An 18274-nucleotide genomic window follows, 5' to 3' on the forward strand; every position below is an offset into this window, starting at 1 on the left:
TGTCGAAATCGCTTGAAAAGTAACTTTGCTCGTTACGGCTTCTCAAGTGTTTACGTTTGCTTGCTTTATGCGTCTCATGTCATTTTAATCTGAATATAAAGTGTTTTTCTGATTGTTAGTCAAGCAAAGAAAGTAATTTAAAGACGTTGTCCTGATCTACTAGCTTGTTGTCTTTGATATTTTATAGACAAAATTTAAGAAAAAAGACTCAAAACTCACTATGATTTAGTCAAAAGTGCATCAGATGTACAGTTGAAGTGTTGCATCGGTCTTTTAAGAGCAGCACATAAGGAACACCTGCTCAGTCTACAACATCTCTGCCATGAATTCTACTTTTACGAAGCTTATATGTTTTCTTATAAATCTACTTTATGTTTGTTATTGAGGTCGTAGTGGGCGGCGGTGGTGTTCCTAATATTTTGTCCACCCCATAAAACATACATGAGGGTTGCAAAATGTTAGGAGCACAGTTACTCCACAACCCCAAAACCACGAAGCAACGTCATGTTCACACAGAGGAGAGTTACAGACTGAGTACGGTTGTGTGAATTCTAGACGAGCGCCAGATGTGATCCAGCTGAAAAATAAACATGGATGAAAACACATCTGTGCAGACGGTCAGGTGGAAAGATAGAGCCGGATAGACGCTGGAGCAGCAGGTGTTGAACGCTCTATATCGGCGGATTTGACGGATGAAACGTCACTATTGTTTGCATTGAGGTATTGTCTGTTATTGTGATATATCAGTTCTGCTCAGAGTGTGTTATTGTGCCCAAATAACACCTGCAGCGCAACATAATGCACCTGCAACACAGCGACACGGCGCCGAGACATCCGACAGTATGAAGTGAATTGGCCTCCTTCAGAGAGAGATGAATTCTGAGCGTTAAGGAGGATTTCAGGCGTCACTCTGAGCTGAATGTAGTTTATCTCTCCGTATTGTGCTGCTTTTGAATGCAGCTGCACAGTCTCACCTGTATGTAAGCGTGTGTGTGTGTGTGTGTGTGTGTGTGTGTGTGTGTGTGTGTGTGATCACCTGAGAGCTGTAGAGGAACCTGAGAGCGCTCCGGTGACTGAGGTCCTGACAGCGACGGCTGAATTATTAAGACACACACACACACACACACACACACACATAAAGCCTAATGAGTCGGTCGACTAGCTTCTTCTGGTAAAATGTTCCTCTGTGGTTTGGTTTAATACCTGGTTGAATATAAATTTACCTGAAGAAGAGAAGAGAAGAGGAGGAGGAGGTGTAGAGAAGAGGAGAAGAAGTGTGAAGTTAGTTAGAGCAAGTTAGAGTAATAATAGAAGAGGAATGGAAAGAGGGAGGAAGAGGAGATCAAAGGGTGAAGGAGTGAAGGGTAAAGGAGAGGAGACAGATTTCGCAAGAGAAGAACATTAGAGGAAAGAAGAAGAGAGGAGAGGAGACAAGGAAAGAGGAGAAGGAACAAGGAGAGAGGAGGGAGAAGGGAATGAGAAGAAATGAGGATGGCAGAGGAGAGGAAACAAGGGGAGAGGAGAAAAGAGGAGAGGAGACAAGGAGAGAGGAGAGGAAACAAGAGGAGAGGAGAGGAAATGAGGAGAGGAGACAAGGAGAGAGAAGAGGAAACAAAAAAGGAGGAGAAGTGGGGGGGAGCAAGAGGGGAGGTGAGGAAACAAGGAGAGACGATAGGAAACAAGGGGAGAGGAAATGAGAGGAGGGGAGAGGAGAGGAAACAAGATGAGGTAAGGAAAGATGAGGTAAGGAAAGAGGAAACAAGAGGAGGAGAGAGGAAAGGAGACCGGAGAAGAGGAGGTGAAAGGATGAGAGGTTTCCAAGCTGTACCAACAGAGGAGTGTGTCTATTCTCTCAGCTGCTGACACACTTTTCATCTGAAGCACTTTGCTCAGTAGGGTGTGTGTGTGTGTGTGTGTGTGTGTGTGTGTGTGTGTGAGTGTGTGCATGTGTGTGTGTGTGTGTGTGTGTGTGTGTGTGTGTGTGTGTGTGTGTGTGATCTCGTTGTTCTTGTTGTTCCCAGCTGTACAAAAAGGAAACTCTCCCTCTCTCCGCTCCTGCCAGCTGAGGATATTTTTCATTCCTTCTTCTCAGTCTTGAGTCTCGGCCAATCAGTGACCATCTCGTCTGTCCCTCCACACCTGTATACGTGTCGCACTGAAGGAAGAGAGAGAGAGAGATAGAGAGGGATAAAAAGACAGAAAGAGAGAGAGACCTTTACCCAAACTGGCCTACTTTCTCAAACAGCTTGTAATTAGCCTCACTTCATGCATTTATGCATCAGACAGTGGAGCTAAATCGGTGTTTTGTAATCAGAAAATCCCAACTGACACAACCAACATTCAGTTTTCCTTCTACTGTAAACTGGAAACACATTATAACTCCCTACAGTCAACATATGCAGCAACATATGCAGCAACTCTTTTTCCCTCCCTGCAAAATTTAAAGCTGCTCCACTGACCTAAAGCAACCTCGTCTGCTCTAGAAACAACTTCTACATACAACTAAACTGCAGTGGTGGAAGTACATTCACTCAACTACTGTACTTAAACACAATTATGAGGTACTTTACTTGAGTATTTCCATGTGATGCTACTTTCTGCTCCAACACATTTATTTGACAGCTTTAGTTACTCATCTATGGATAATATAACAAGCTTTTAAAATACAACACATTATCAAAGATCAAACCAGTGGTTTCCAACCTTTTTGGCTTTTGACGTCTTACAGGAAGCAGCGTGTAGTCGGTGGTCACATTTCAGTCTCTGACACCAGAGGACGGGGTTCCCATCCTGAGCCTCCTCTGTGTTAAGTAACTTAACTTAAGCACTTAAGTTGGTGAAAGATTTGTGGTTTTGTTTAAATGTAGTAATGAAACTGATGTCAGGGGCGGCTGTGACTCAGGAGGTAGAGCGGGTCGTCCACTAATCGGAAGATCGGCATGTCGATGTGTCCTTGGGCAAGATACTGAACCCTGAATTGCTCCTGATGGCTGTTCCATCAGTGTATGAATGATTAAATTTCCTCTGATGGGCAGGTTGGGACCTTGCATGGTAGCCCCTGTACCATTCAGCGTGTGAATGTGTGTGAATGGGTGAATGTGATTCATAGTGTAAAAGCACTTTGAGTGGTTGGAAGGCTAGAAAGGCGCTATACAAGTACAGTCCATTTACCATGTCAGTTTTGTCATCTGACTCCTGTTAAGAAATGAAACAAGTTAATTTATAAGCTCAGAGGCTAACGAATCTCTTAATGAGTCTCTTATTTTATTAGCGAAGAACGATCTACACATCATTTAGCACATCAACTCATCTACAATTGTTGAGAAACATTTGATAAGAGATTTGAAAGGATTTGGATTTGATAAGCTGATTTGATACTGGATTTAGATTTAAATGACATCAACCCCCACCCCCCTCCACACCCCCACCACCACCACCATCTCTGATCATGTACAACTCCGACACTCAACCATTTCATTGTTTGGTTTCATTTTTTTCTTTATTGACATGACGGCAGCACCAAATGAATCTCAGGGCAACTACAACAAAACGAACAACTGATATCAATATCTGTTCTGAATTTTGGGTAAAATCTGTGGATAAGTTTGAAACTTTCAAGGCCTTTGTTCCATGTCAGGTTATTCATAAAGTGCTCGCAGTATGAGATCACATGTGTTAGTGTGATGATGTCTTCTTGAAGGAGTGCTCTTAAGGATTTATTGTTATTACAAAGATTCAAAGAAAAACACGTTTTTACAGTTTTTTTTTCTTATTCATTAACTGCTCAAATGTCAATGACATGACATCATATTCCCAGCAGCTCTGTAGTATGACTAACATGAAATGGTCCAGTGATCTAAAACACCAGTAAACCGCCTTTGATGTCAATCTAGAGCCGCTATTTTGCACCGACGCTCAACAGTCATACTCGGAGAAATCTACATTTCTTCACCCACAGAAGTGAAACAGAGCGGCAGCAGCGTGCATTGCAGACACGCTGCAGTAACATCGGTTGTTGGGTTTTTGTGCAGAACTCTCACTTTCTCTAAGTGGGAAACTGTCATTTTGCACTTGCAGTATCACTCATGCCTTCTACGTACCTGTAAAACCCAGCTGAATACCGAGAGCTCAGGCGTTTCCTCTGGAGGAAGGCATTTTGGAAAATGTAGGGAATCATACTGAGGTAAATATTTAGGGAAAGTACTGCAGGTAAACCAAAAAATGCTGGAGTGAGCTGAACATCCAAGACTTATAACGTCTTTATTTAAATGAAAGAGGACCTGAGGGGGATTTTTTTGATCTCAGCTCATTATTTTTATTTTGAGGGTTATTACCCTAATCCCTAACCCTAACCCTCTAACCCTAACCCCTGACCCTAATCCCTAACCCTAACCCCTAACCCTCTAACCCTCTAACCCTAACCCTCTAACCCTAACCCTCTAACCCTAACCCCTGACCCTAATCCCTAACCCTAACCCCTAACCCTCTAACCCTAACCCCTGACCCTAATCCCTAACCCTAACCCCTAACCCTCTAACCCTAACCCCTGACCCTAATCCCTAACCCCTGACCCTCTAACCCTAACCCTCTAACCCTAACTCCTAATCCTCTAACCCTAACCCCTGACCCTCTAACCCTAACCCCCTAACCCTAACCCCTGACCCTCTAACCCCTAACCCTAACCCTATAACCCTAACCTCTAACCCTAACCCTCTAACCCTGACCCTCTAACCCTAACCCCTGACCCTCTAACCCTAACCCCCTGACCCTCTAACCCTAACCCCCTAACCCTAACCCCTGACCCTCTAACCCTAACCCTCTAACCCTAACCCCTGACCCTAATCCCTAACCCCTGACCCTCTAACCCTAACCCCCTAACCCTAACCCCTGACCCTCTAACCCTAACCCCCTAACCCTAACCCCTGACCCTCTAACCCTAACCCTCTAACCCTAACCCCTAACTCTCTAACCCTAACCCTCTAACCCTAACCCCTGACCCTAACCCCCTAACCCTAACCCCTGACCCTCTAACCCTAACCCCTGACCCTCTAACCCTAACCCCCTAACCCTAACCCCTGACCCTCTAACCCTAACCCCCTAACCCTAACCACTAACTCTCTAACCCTAACCCTAACCCCTGACCCTCTAACCCTAACCCCCTAACCCTAACCCCTGACCCTCTAACCCTAACCCTCTAACCCTAACCCCCTAACCCTAACCCTCTAACCCTAACCCCTGACCCTAATCCCTAACCCCTGACCCTCTAACCCTAACCCCCTAACCCTAACCCCTGACCCTCTAACCCTAACCCTCTAACCCTAATCCCTAACCCCTAACCCTCTAACCCCTAACCCTAACCCCCTAACCCTAATCCCTAACCCCTAACCCTCTAACCCCTAACCCTAACCCCCTAACCCTAACCCCCTAACCCCCTAACCCCTAACCCTAACCATAAATGAGCCTTTATTAATATTTGAATCGTAAAGACTGGGAAAAATACAATTTTCACCCTAAAACTTTAATTTAGATGTTTATGATTACTTTTCTAATGACTCTGATGGACTAAAGTATGTAATTAGCAGCGTTTGTCAGGAAAAGTCTGTGTAGTTTTGGTTAAAAAGCAGTAAAGCTTTAATGTACCTCACTATGTTTGACTCTGGTTGGTGTGTCGTTCCCAGGCTCCGCTGCCCGGTCCGATATTATCTTCCACAGCACAGTTAGCGGTGTCACAATGAAAACACAGACAGTTACTGCTGCTGTAGGTTTAGGTTGAGTTATTTGCATATCCATACAAAAGATAAAAACACTTCAAAAAATATCAGCGGATGAAAAGGAATTCAATCTCAGCGGGTGAGACAGAACAGAAACCCCAACGGGCTTAAAAAAAAAAACACACACACACCCCGAAGAAAAAAAAAGTGACAAAAGAAAACTGAAAATCAAGATGACAAATGGATGACACGAGTGATCTGACACTCTGAAACGGAGTGTCATCTGTGTGTTTTTTTCCTTTCTGTTTGTTTATTGTTGGATTCATGTGAGAGTTTGAAATGTCAGTCTCAAGTGTTCAGAATCCGCTACGGAAACAACAGAGACGTCGGGGAATGAAGATGTTGTTGGTTTTTTGGGTTTTTTTATTTTTATTTAAGAGAACAAACCACAAGATCAGCATGTCACCATGGTAGCACAAAACAAATAAAACACTGATGTTTGTTTTTTTTCCTGATGTAAATTTAAATCTGATGTTTATGTGCTAAGATAGTCTCGTGACCTTTTGACCTTTAACTCAATTGATAATGTGTCCACAACCTGAAATCTGGTAACATTTGCTAGATGCTTTACTGCATATCCAGTGATGGAAGAAGTACTCTTTTACTAATGTAAAAGTAGAAATACTACAATGTAAAAGTACTCGATTACAAGTAAAAGTCCTGCATTTATAATCCTATTTAATTAAAAGTACATACTTACTCGTTGTAGCTGCTTTAGATGAAGTTAGGTTGAACTACTTTACCATACAGTTAAGTCAAATGGTTCCCAACGTAGGGGTCGGGCCCCTTCTAAGGGTCACGAGATGTGTGATAATGTGGGAGGTTGTGAGATGATGAAAAACAAAGTTGCAACTTTTCTCTAATCTTTGCTTATATGTGAAATATCTATGTTTCACTTTAACTACCAAAAGTATAAGTACTCATTATGCAGGATGGTCCGTTTCATATATTTATTACATTATTGGATGTGTCAGCACTGCTAATACTTTATAAACTGCTGAGTATCTTTATTTGTTGATTATATTTCTTATGAACAACCTGTAAAGTTTCTACAGCTGTCAAATAAATGTAAAAAGTACAACATTAGCCTCTGAACGGCAGTGTGATAGAGGTATAAAGTAGCATAAAAATGAAATTACTCAAGTAATCAAATAGTACAAGTACTTCAAAATCCCCCTCCGGTGAGTTTGGCGGCTGATGTTGGGCGATAACGTCTGGCTCGCACGCATTAGTCGGCGTTCCAGAAGGTCCCGAAGGTGTCGGATGAGGTTTAGGTCACGTTGTTCCACAACAAAAACTACAAAAACAGTTCCTTTTTTTTTACGGAGCGGCTTTGTACACGGGAGCATTGTCGTGTCGAAAGAGGAAAGGGTCAAACACAAACTGTTGACACAAAGTTGGACAGAAAGTAAAATATCATTGTATGTTATGGAATGGAACTACGGAGTCTTACTCAAAGCATGAATAATAATAATAATATAATAATAATAAAGTTTATTTTCATTGCGCTTATCGAAACCAGAGATTACAAAGTGCTTTACAAGAACAGAATGAAAAAGCATACAGACACATTTTTCAACAATATTAACAATAATGAAAATGATTTTTAAATATTTGAAAGAGGTTTTCAAAAGGCTTTTGGCCTCACAGTATAACACTGGAACCGCTGGCAAAAACTACTTTTTACAACATTCCAGTCTTGAAAACGTTAATAAAAACTTACTGACCGTTATATACTACCTTAAAATGTGCTGTTTTATTGTGGGACAGACCAGAACTCCTGTTCCTGCTGCTGCATGATAAAATCTTTACGTACAGAACATGGAGAGCGTTTACTAAAGGTGGATCTAAATAAAAGTACCTGATGTCTTCATGCTCTCTCTGTCTCTGTCTCTCCCTCAGGGGCTGTGACCGGTTGGTGGACTTGCTAAACTGGACCAGAGGACAAACAGTTAGACCAGGTAAGATCCACAAAACTGTCTTTGTTTGTGTGTGATTGTGGCCTTTTGGAAATGAGCAAACATAAAATCGTGTTTTTAAGGTGACATGAAGTTAGTAGGTGGTTGATCTCGGTGACGTTTGTAGAATTTATCGAGAACTGACTGACAAAATGTTTTCGAAAAGGTGAAAAACAGAACAGAAGCGATGCAGATGAGGAGTTTTTGTGATTTTAATATCAAATGTAAGTGGTTTCAGTGGTGAAGTTTCACCATCAGATGAATTTTAAAGGTTGATTTTAACTCATGAAGAGAAACTGGGTGAGACTAGTTGTTATTTGAAGGTGAAATCTCCCCACAGGAAGAGAGAGAGCGCCGCACGAACCAACCAAAGTAGAAAATGGTGGAAAAAAAAAAAAGACTTTGTAATAATAATCATCATCATTATGATTTAAAATGGCTGATGCTTTTGTCACGAGCCAGAGAGAGAGAGAGAGAGAGAGAGAGAGAGAGAGCGAACGAGAGGCTCGCGCAGAGAAACAGACGGTAAGAGACGAGGAGAGAGTTGAGCTGTATTCATTTAACCAGAATTACTCTCTCGCTGTTTTCTCCTGGCTGGTTGCCGGGGAAACCGGCCAGCTTTGTTACCGGAGGTGTGACCTCGGCTGGGAGTGTAAATGAAAAAAAAAAAAAAACTCACTTTAACGGTCCCGCTGCCTGCCATCATGTAAAGTTTCTGTACAGGCCTGTTTCCTTTTAAACACCTCAGCTCCGCACCCGAGAGGAATTTGTTTGGAAAATCATATAATTCTGCTCTTTGTGCACACATGAAAGGTTCGGAAACGGTCCAGTAGCTGCTAAATCTTGTGTAAGTATGATTGAATTTGTTGTTTGGAGTACGTGCTGCAGTAGTGAAACAGACAGAGACATAATGTGAAAATGTACTAGACAGCACACATGCCTGTCATCATTCGGCTCTGAATCATTTCAAGATAGGTTCGGTATTCCTCGTTGAAAAATTGATGCCGTGATTATGAGAAAACATTCTGAAGTCACGTTGAGCTGACAAAATAATTACTCTGAGATCATGAGAAACAAAAGGTTTTTGGCAGCTTTATTTATTTTAGATCTTTTTTTTTTTTTTTTTTTTTTTGGGATCCAAAATCACAAAGACATCTTGGGAACATCTGGTCACAACAAGACATTCTTGAAAAAAAAATAATCATCAGTCAAACAAGAGATTTTTACTAAAATCTTGACCCTTCTGCCCCTTCGAGTTACTTTCAAAAACACAGAAAAAAAGGCCAAACACCATTAGAGCTTAAAGAAACAAGACACTTATATATATTATGTGTTGGATATTTATAGTCTTAAACAATCAGGGCCATGAAAAAGGCAAGTCCAGGGTGAAAATTTAGCTTTTTAAGGGTTTTTTTTTGCATTTTTTATGTCCTACAATGTCCTCAGACGACCTTCAGTAAGGTCAACAGTAGAGAGAGTAAACTTTACTGTCCCTGAGGGGAATTTGTCTTGGGAACAGTCAGATAAAAAAACAAACATGGGAAGCCACAAATCATAAAAGAGACATTTGACTTTACATTTGACATCGACGGCTTAAAAAGAAAACTGTCTGAATTACGGTTGCAGACGTGTTTAAGTGCACGTTGCTCCGCTAGCAGCTCGATGGAGGCTGGAACAAACGGTTCAGCATCAAACGGTTTGATTTCCACTTCGGCACGTGGAGTCGTCTTCTTCTTCTTCCTGACGGCGGAGCTTCGTATTCAGCAAAGAAGAGTCTGCAATGATTTTTTTTTTTGTTTGCTTGTTTCATGACTGCCTGCTCGTACAGCCTTTTTTCTGTGCATCCTGGCAAACCTTCAGTTGCACTGTTAGCTTGCCAAACCGTGTTGTAATTCCATATGAAATGATGCTCTTTAGGATCTCCTGCTCGCTCCGTGCAGCCTCGACCTCCTCAGAGAGTGTAAAGTCTCTGCTGCAGTCTGTTGCACAAGTTATGAATGTGTGTTTTCCAGCGTAGAAGGTTGTCTACGTGGACACCTCAAGTATTTATACGAGGACACCTGAATGATTGTCTGGCTTTTGATGACCAGACTCACGGTCGGTCACTCGCCTCGGGTCAAAGACGTTTTCCAACGAGATGGTTGCTGTCACGCCGCATGATGAAGGTGTCTGTCTCAGCGTCTGTGTCCTTGTGGCTCAAAGTCACAGTGTCATCAGCGAATTTTATAATAGAATTATTGGGGGTGCACTTTCCTGCAGTCATTAGTGTGCGATGTGAAGAGTGTAAGGTGAGAATAAGCCTCGTTTTCCATGATACTAAGCAAAAACAGGCAGGTCAAAGGTCAGATATGCCTCAGCATCTTGACAACAGATATAGGGAAGTATAACCACAATGATCAAGTAGTATCTTGTGCATGTTAAATTGAAGAAGACAGCAGGATGCATGAGAGGTTAGTAAAACAGCAGCGACTCTTGTGTAACGGCTGCTGCCGTAAAGACACCAGATAAAGTGGAGACCGGCCTTTTGCTTTCTTTGCTTTTTGCGAATGTGTGATGGTTGCAAAATACGCTAGATAGTAGAAGAGACAATGTATTGTGGGTGCAAATGTGTCAGCGGTGTCACTTCCTCTTCCTGTGTAACAGACGGCTTCAAATTGAGGACGAGGATGAACTATGTCATCCAAAACACCCTCGGTCTGTCTGTCTCTCTATCTCTTTCTCGCTCTCACATCATTCCCTCTTCTATATGTGTTCTCACCCACGACTCCTCCGTGCATGCGTGTGTGTGTGTGTGTGTGTGTGTGTGTGTGTGCGTGGTTGTGTCAGACAGCACACAGAAATAGATCATGTAAAGCAGAGATTACTATCTGCACCTCAAAGCACAAACGTGCGGGACTTTAAACTTCATACAGTGTCATCTCTGTAAAACTCTCTCTCTCTCTCTTTCTTTCTTTTTCACACACACACGGATACTAAAACACACACACACACACACACCAGAGATCATGCGCAGGATGTGCGTCAGTGCTTGCAGACCGTGCACATGCAGTATTTGTGTGTGTGACGTGGGTTATGAGGACATAGACGGTGGCAAATGTCACTGACTGCTCTAAACTGTGGCAAGCTATTCAGACAGACACAAAGTATGCTTCCCTCCACATATATATATATATATATATATATATATATTTATACTGTATATATATTAAAATTTGAATGAGAAAGTTGTTATGCATGGCTGACAAAGAGAGCCATATTGTATCAATAAAGAAAACATGATGGAGCAGCGAACACACAGTGAACAGGGGGAACAAATTAATGCATGGAAACAACACATGACATCAAAGATGTGTAGCAACAATGAAATATCATTAATTAACCACTTATCAAGTCACACACACACTGTTTTAATATAATGTCATTTTTAAAAACGTCCTCTGGAGAATGTTTGCATTATTGACCAGTTGATGGATGGATGGGGGTTTTTTTTTGCCAACTTTTTGGAAATCTGTTTACAATTGGTGTTACATTTAGATGGAAACATGCCTTTAGAGATGTTATCACTGTTCCACTAACATCTGTGACTCAATGCAGTTTCTTTAAAGCAGCTGCATTCAATATTATGAGCTGTCAGTGTGTAATGTGTTGTGCATGGGGCTCGTAGTGATGAACCTACAGAGAATTAACAGCGACTCTGCAGCTCCCCTCGGCTTCACGGAGCTTTATAGCGAGTTTTAGCTCATTGTTTGGCTGTTTAGCTGTCATTGTTTCACTGTTTCGGTTCACTCCTAGCGGTTTTTCGGCCGCAGGAGGCAGCTGTTTTCAGAGAAAAAGCTCTAAAAACCCACTGCACACTACCTGCTCAGTACCAAGCGGCAGACACAGTTAGCTGTAGACTAGCTGGTGAGCTAAAAGAGAGTGAATATTTACCCTACAGGCTGACCAGGTCCCCCAAGTGCAGGTTTTCGTGCAAGATAGATGAGTTTATGCTACACTACTTGCTATTAGAAGTTGAAACATTTGATTGCACACACACACATACTAAAAAAAAACCTCGTTAAAATGTACTTTTACCACAAGGCACGCAGTTGCATCATCATAACTCGGCTTCCTCAATATCCAAAACCCACAAACTCTCTCCTCTAATGTAATCTAATGTGGAGACACAGAGAGTCGGATGAAGCCCCGTTTTAAAAGTTTCCGTGTTGCACCTGTGTTGTAGCTGAGCTAGCCCTGCTGTTTATCATGTTAATCATAGACTGTATATAAATGTTAACGCTTAACGTCGTCACTCATCAGCCCTGAATATCTTGTAAAGCTCTGCACAGTTAGTGACTGGCGAGCTAACGAGCTAACGGTGTAATAACTGTTGCGTGCACACCTGTCGGGGGCGAGTGTTTGTGTGTCTGCTTCACTGTCGAGGGCCTTTTCCCTCCCAGCTCCACCTTTTCTCCTTCTTCCACGATACACGACTGTGTTTTGTGGAGATGATGCTGTTAATGCAGGAGGCTGTGTGCGTTGAACCAATCAGGTGTCACGATTGGCATGGATCTTACCATGGGGGGGGTGGGGGATTGCATGCCTATAGATCTGATTAGTTGTGGCTGTCCTGCGTTGTTTCTGCTTCGATTTACCTTAATAATTTTGTCGGGTCTGACACCCGATCCAATCAGCATACAGATCAGACAGGCTGCTGGGAATTGTCCCGCCGGTCCCAGTGCCCATTTTGGGCCTGGTGTCCAGTAAACCAATAAGAGCATCACATCAGTCCGTGTTTGCAGATTGGCTAAAAAAGACCAGGAAGTGACTGAAACACACACACACACACATTCACCTCCACTCCCACACAATAGTACGTTCAAATAAAGAAAGTGGAGAAAAAGAAGGCGGGAGGTGAAGAGGGAGAAGAAGTGTATGTTCTGTTGCCATGGCGATCCCGGCTTGGTACCACAGATGCAAGCTCTGCCCTTGACAGAATCGCATGGAGAGGGAGTTTTACACACACACACGCACACACACACGCACACACGCACACGCACACAGGGCAGAGTGATGATCACGTGTATTGAGTAACAGCTGTGTCCAAATGAATGGCCTTTGGGTGAGCATCATCTCTCTCTCTCTCTCTCTCTCTCTCTCTCTCTCTCTCTCTGTCCCCCGCCCCTCCCCTCTCCTCTCTCTAAATGTGTGTGTCCATATGTGTGTGTTCAGGTCACGAGTGAGATAACAGAGCGGCAGAATTTGAATAGCATTATGGGATATGACTGTTGCCGAGACAACAGCAGTTAGTTTGGTTCCCATTTCCTGCAGGTACCCAGAAGTCCACTGGCCTCTTTGTTTGTGCATTCAAATCGCATGGAAAGTATAGTGTGTGTGTGCATGTGTGTGTGTGTCTGAGCGCGGTGCAATAAGGAGCTTTGGTTTCGCTTCCGCATCGTTCCTCATGCAAATGACGGCTTTGTTGCTTCTGCAGCCTGCACACTTCCTGCACATGCTGCATATGGGTGTGTGTGTGTGTGTGTAAGTGGTTCTCAGTATGTGCATTTCTGCATGTATTATTTGCACTGCTCTGTACAGTATGTTTAATGTATATTAATGTCAAGTATATATATGTAGCTTGTGTGTGTGTGTGTGTGTGTGCTTGCACATGCATGCAAGAGAACTGTATGTGGTTTGCATTTTGTTTATACTGTATGTGAAAGATGTGAGGTGCATCGCGTGGGACGTGTGCAGCTAACAGTAGATATTTAACTGGATAAGTGAAACTTTTACCTGCTGGTGGCACTAAATGAAAAGTCAGGGGGTCACTTGAGTCATCATGACCTCACTGTACTTTCCAATGTTAGATTTGGAGGGGGGTGGTGGCTGTGTCCAACCTTTTCTGTAACTTTCCAAAATAAAAGACGCATCATTTCTTACGTGATTTACCAGGTGTGACAGTGAGCGTGGTTTGAACTTCTCTCTCAAGCTCTCTTTAGTCACTTTTCTTGTCTTGCAGGAGAGACTGTTTGAAAAATGTGTGTATTTATCCTCGTTTTTTCACCTTTCAGTGTGAACGGATCCACATGAAAGGCAAGCTAACAGTGCTAACACTGTTTAGCAACCACCACCAAACTTTACATCTAAAGTTTGAATTTGGAGTTTTAAATGTTTCCATTGCTTCCTGTGGATGTTTCGGGGGAATTCAGATCGACTATATGCAAACCGAACTATCATCTAACTGAACCTCGATGGGAATTTTGTCTTTATTCATAAATTTGACCTTGTGTGATGTTGTAGAAAAAACCCTTCAGGGTGATTTTTTTTCATGGAGTCAGAGCAGCACTTGTGAGCGCAGGCTGACGTCGGAGGCTCATCAGCTGAAGAACCATTCAGAGTAAGACAGGATGTTTGTGGGAGGAGAGACGGAGTGATGAATGGAGGGAGAGCAAGGTCAAGAGATAGAGAGAGAGAGAGATAGAGAGAGAGAGATAGAGAGAGAGAGAGGGGAGGGGATTGTAATTAGGCGCCGACACTTCCTCGTCCCCCGCTCTCTCCGCCCCCTCTCTTCCTGTGACCCTTTCAGCATCCTTCCTCTTTGTCGTCTTTACTTTTCTTTTTCACCTCCTTTCATTTCTCCGTCTTCCCTCCTTTTCTCTCAGCCCCTCTTTTTCCCTTCATCCCTCTCTCCTTCCGCCTTTTCCATTCTATACCTCCTTCCATCTTCCACCTCTTCTCTTTTTCAGTCATCCCTCGCTTTACACTTGACTTTTTGTCATCTTTACTTTCTCTCTCTCATCACTTTCCTTTCCTGTGCCATCCCTCCTTTCCTGTTTTTTCTTTCTCCATTATCCACTTTCTTCTCTCTTTCATCTTTTCTCACCCTCATATCCCTCCATCTATATCTTTTTACACTTCCTTCCATATTTCGCCTCTACTCCTCTTCCCTTCTCTTATACCTTTATTGTTTCCTGTCCCATCCCCTCATCCCTCCATCCTTCCCTCCACTCAGTCATTTCTCCCTCCATCTTCCTCTTTCTTCCCTTTTAGCATCCCTCGCTCTCTCTGTGTGTTTCTGACCTTTTGTCCTTTTCATCCCTCCTTTGTCTCCCTCTTTTTCTCCTCATCTGTCTCTCCATAGTTTCCTTTTTAGCTTCATCCCTCGTTTCATTTAATCTTTTTGTCTCTCTGCCTTCTGTCCTTCCTCCACCCTCTGTTTCTCACCCTTCTATCCCTCCGTCTTCCCCTTTCTACACCTCCTACCATCCTCCTCCTCCTCTCTTCTACGCCTTCCAATCTTCTCTTTCTTGTCCCATCTCCCCCTTTTCCCTCTTCCATCTTTTCTTTTTAGCCTCATCCCTCATTTCATTTTGTCTTTTCTCCCACCATTGTCCTCTTCTCCGCCCTCAGTTTCTCATCGTCATATCCCTCCATCCTTCCCTTTCTATATCTCCTCCCATCTTTCGCTTCCTCTCTTCTTCTTTCCCTTTCAGCATCCATCACTCCACGCTTCCAGTCATTTCTTTCCTGCTCCCATCCCTCCTTCTCTGACATCTCTTCCTTCCTCTGTTGTTCACTCTTTCACCCCTCCTCCCTCCATCTCCTTCCAGTCATTTTCTCACTCAGTCATGTTCGCTCACCCTTCTATCATCCCTCTTTTCCCCTCATTCTTGCCCTTACATCCCTCCATCCCTCCCTTCCTCCACAATATCCTCCCCCCTGCTTCTCTGTTTTTCATCCTTTCCTCTGATTCTTCTATCTCTCTCTTCCACTTACTCTCCCTTCCTTCCTCTTTTTCACATTTCCACGGGTTCTTTCTTCACCCTCTTCTTCCACTCCCTCTCTCCATCATCACTCCCCCCCTTTCCTCTTCATTTCCCCCTTGCCTTCATCTTTTCATACCTCCCTCCATCTCTCCATGATCTCCTCTGCCAGAGAGGAACAGGTGGCTCGCCTCTGCTGTGCCATTCGGTGGCTTCCTGCCCAACACACAGAGAGAGAGAGAGAGAGAGAGAGAGCGAGCTTGTGGCCTATGTCAGTGCCCTGGCACTCAGACTTGTACAATGTGAAGGACGGAAGGAGGAGGAGCAGGAGGAAGTGGAAAAGGAGGAGGAGGAGGAGGAGGAGGAGGAGGAGGAGGAGGAGGAGGGGTCCAAGCGAAGGCTGTGATTTTCTAGACTGAGAGAGAAAGAGAAAGAGAGCAGCAGGTGCTTCAATTTGAAGCACTCGTACAGACGCACACATGCACTTAAAGATAAGAGCCACCAGTAAGATATTTTTGCGCCCCCACACCAGCATGACATCATTTCCTGTCCTCGCACAGGACGTCAACACACTCAAAGAGCCTGTGGTCTGACTCTCAGGCTGGTACTTAAAGTCAAGTCAGTTTTATTTGTATAGTCTAATATCACAATTCATAAATTTGCCTCAGGAGGCTTTTCAGCAACACAACATCCTCTGTTCCTAGACCCTCCATAAATGGATTAAAGAAAACTCCCTAAAAAAACCCTTTAATGGGAAAAAATGGAAGAAACCACAGGAAGAGCAACAGAGGAGGATCCCTGTGCCAGGATGGTGTAATAGATGTACAGAATAATGAGTCTATAATAGAATTAAGAAAATGCTTAAATGTCTCCTACTGCTGCTTTTACTCTCCCTCCTTTTCTTGTCTTTATGTCTTTTTTTTTTTTGTACATGATTCATTTAGTAGATACTTCTGTACAAAGAGAATTACAGTAATTGGAATCAGCCTCAGTATGAAGAAAGAAGTCATCAAAAAACATGATTGCATCCCTCCTAAATAGTGTGTTCATATGCTTAGAGCTACCTCTCTATCCTCTCCTCTGCTCTATTTTTTTTTTTTTATTCTTTTCCTCTAATCTTAATCTCATGCTGCAGTTTCTAAAAATGACATATTTGGGGAAATGGGGGATTGGGCTTGTTCCTGTAGCTGCTAGGATTACCCGTCGCTGCTACAGGAGCTAGCCATCTCCGGAGCTAACGCCATATGCATGGTATTAAGACTGATTAGCTCCACGCTAGCTCACTCACTCTCAGGGTATTAAGGCTTAAAAGCTAGCACAGCTGGCTAGCACCTCGTGCCTCCCGTCCATCATACGCCCTGGGGATTAGCACATGCTAACGATGGTTAGCGGCCGAGCAAGAGCTAAGAATTAGCGCTTCAAAGAGGAGAAGTAAATCTGACGAGACCTGGAAATACACTGCAGATTTTTTTTTTTTTTTTTTTTTAATATCTGTCTTCTCTGCAGTCACACATGTTTAAGTGTGGAGGAATGTATGTTATACATATAATACCTGGATGAGGGAGGGAAACATGCAGGTCTAATGGCTGCGCCTCCTTCACACAGCTCACGGCGGAGTGCCTTCGAGCAAGGCACCTCCTGACGCTCTGTTTGGAAAACAGCAAACTGGGAAGCTCCCAGTGTGAATATTTTTTTAGGTAAATATCTATAGCAGAAGAAGGATGCACACATGGCATCTACTCAGAATTTTTTTTAACTCCTGTTAAAGGATTAAATGCTCCTCTGTGAGTTGACAAAAACCTATCACCCTTCATCTTATGAAACCCTTTGAAACCCCCGTAAACCTTAAGATCCATCTTGGTCCAGCTGAAATCAAAGCCGTTTCCCCCCACGGAAAGTTTTCACAGGAAGTAATTTGCAGAATATTCTACCGAAGTCAGTTACAGTTAAGATCTTATTCAAGTTTCTGATCAGTGTCTTCTCTGTATGCAGAAGCATCATCAGTAAAATTAGAAATAAATGATGATGAAGAACGTAGGCTGAGGTGCTAAAATGAAGTTGAAAGTTTGAGGTCAAATCGAAAGGTCGAATGTGAAACAATCTGAATCATAACACCGCAGGCGTCGATTCCGTTGCCTTTATTAATCTGATTTATTCTCACTTTTAACAAACTAACTAACGTCAGACGTTGAGGTCAAACGCTGCACTGACGCTCCGTTCTACAGTTTCCTACACATTTGCTGAGGAAGACTCCCTTCCTTTTCTTCTATCACAGCTGATATCAAATTGACACTTATTCATTAGTCAAATGAAAAATATAATTTGCACCCAACACACAGAGTCGCTCTAACGATGAGGGATTCAGTGGTGATGTATGTCTGCACAGACACAGACAGAAACCTGAATAGTGTTAAAATGAAGCGTACAGAAAGCATTTATTTTGTTTATTTTGTCTCATGTGATGTTATATCTGGAGTTTTTCTGGGCGTTTTGACAAATTTTGATTCATTTTCTGTCGTGAGTCTAATCTAATGAATAAATGTCAACTTATAAATGCTGACAAGCCACTAAAATATGTGTATATATGTGAGTAATATGTGAAATGTTAAAAATACATTAATAAATACCTAAACAACAATCTAAAAGGATCCAATCTAAACAGAATTTGTTGTTTAGGTATTTATAGGAGAAGAAAAATAGCACAATAGGTCGTTTTTTTTAATGATCCCTCATATTTTTAATGGCCTTTCATCGTCTTTATTAACATTATTGTGTATCTGTGGATCCGGGTGGCGAGCTGCTG

At 42.8% G+C, this 18274-nt stretch overlaps 2 protein-coding genes across 2 annotated transcripts in view; both read left to right on the forward strand.

Annotated features, from left to right (window-relative positions):
* hivep2a (HIVEP zinc finger 2a) overlaps positions 1-18274 on the forward strand; it is a 127115-nt gene that overhangs the window by 5243 nt on the left and 103598 nt on the right. Inside the window, exon 2 of the mRNA XM_067572647.1 lies at positions 7674-7732. The gene's annotated coding sequence lies outside the window, so the exon portion shown is untranslated. The remainder of the gene's footprint in view (positions 1-7673; positions 7733-18274) is intronic.
* On the forward strand, positions 1492-15877 carry LOC137169879 (high mobility group nucleosome-binding domain-containing protein 5-like). The gene is made up of 2 exons (XM_067573288.1): positions 1492-1728; positions 15644-15877. Exons 1-2 carry the CDS (start codon positions 1492-1494, stop codon positions 15875-15877), a joined length of 471 nt encoding a protein of 156 aa, XP_067429389.1.

The sequence above is a fragment of the Thunnus thynnus genome, chromosome 18 (genome assembly GCF_963924715.1).
Source record: "Thunnus thynnus chromosome 18, fThuThy2.1, whole genome shotgun sequence".
Lineage (NCBI taxonomy): Eukaryota > Metazoa > Chordata > Actinopteri > Scombriformes > Scombridae > Thunnus > Thunnus thynnus.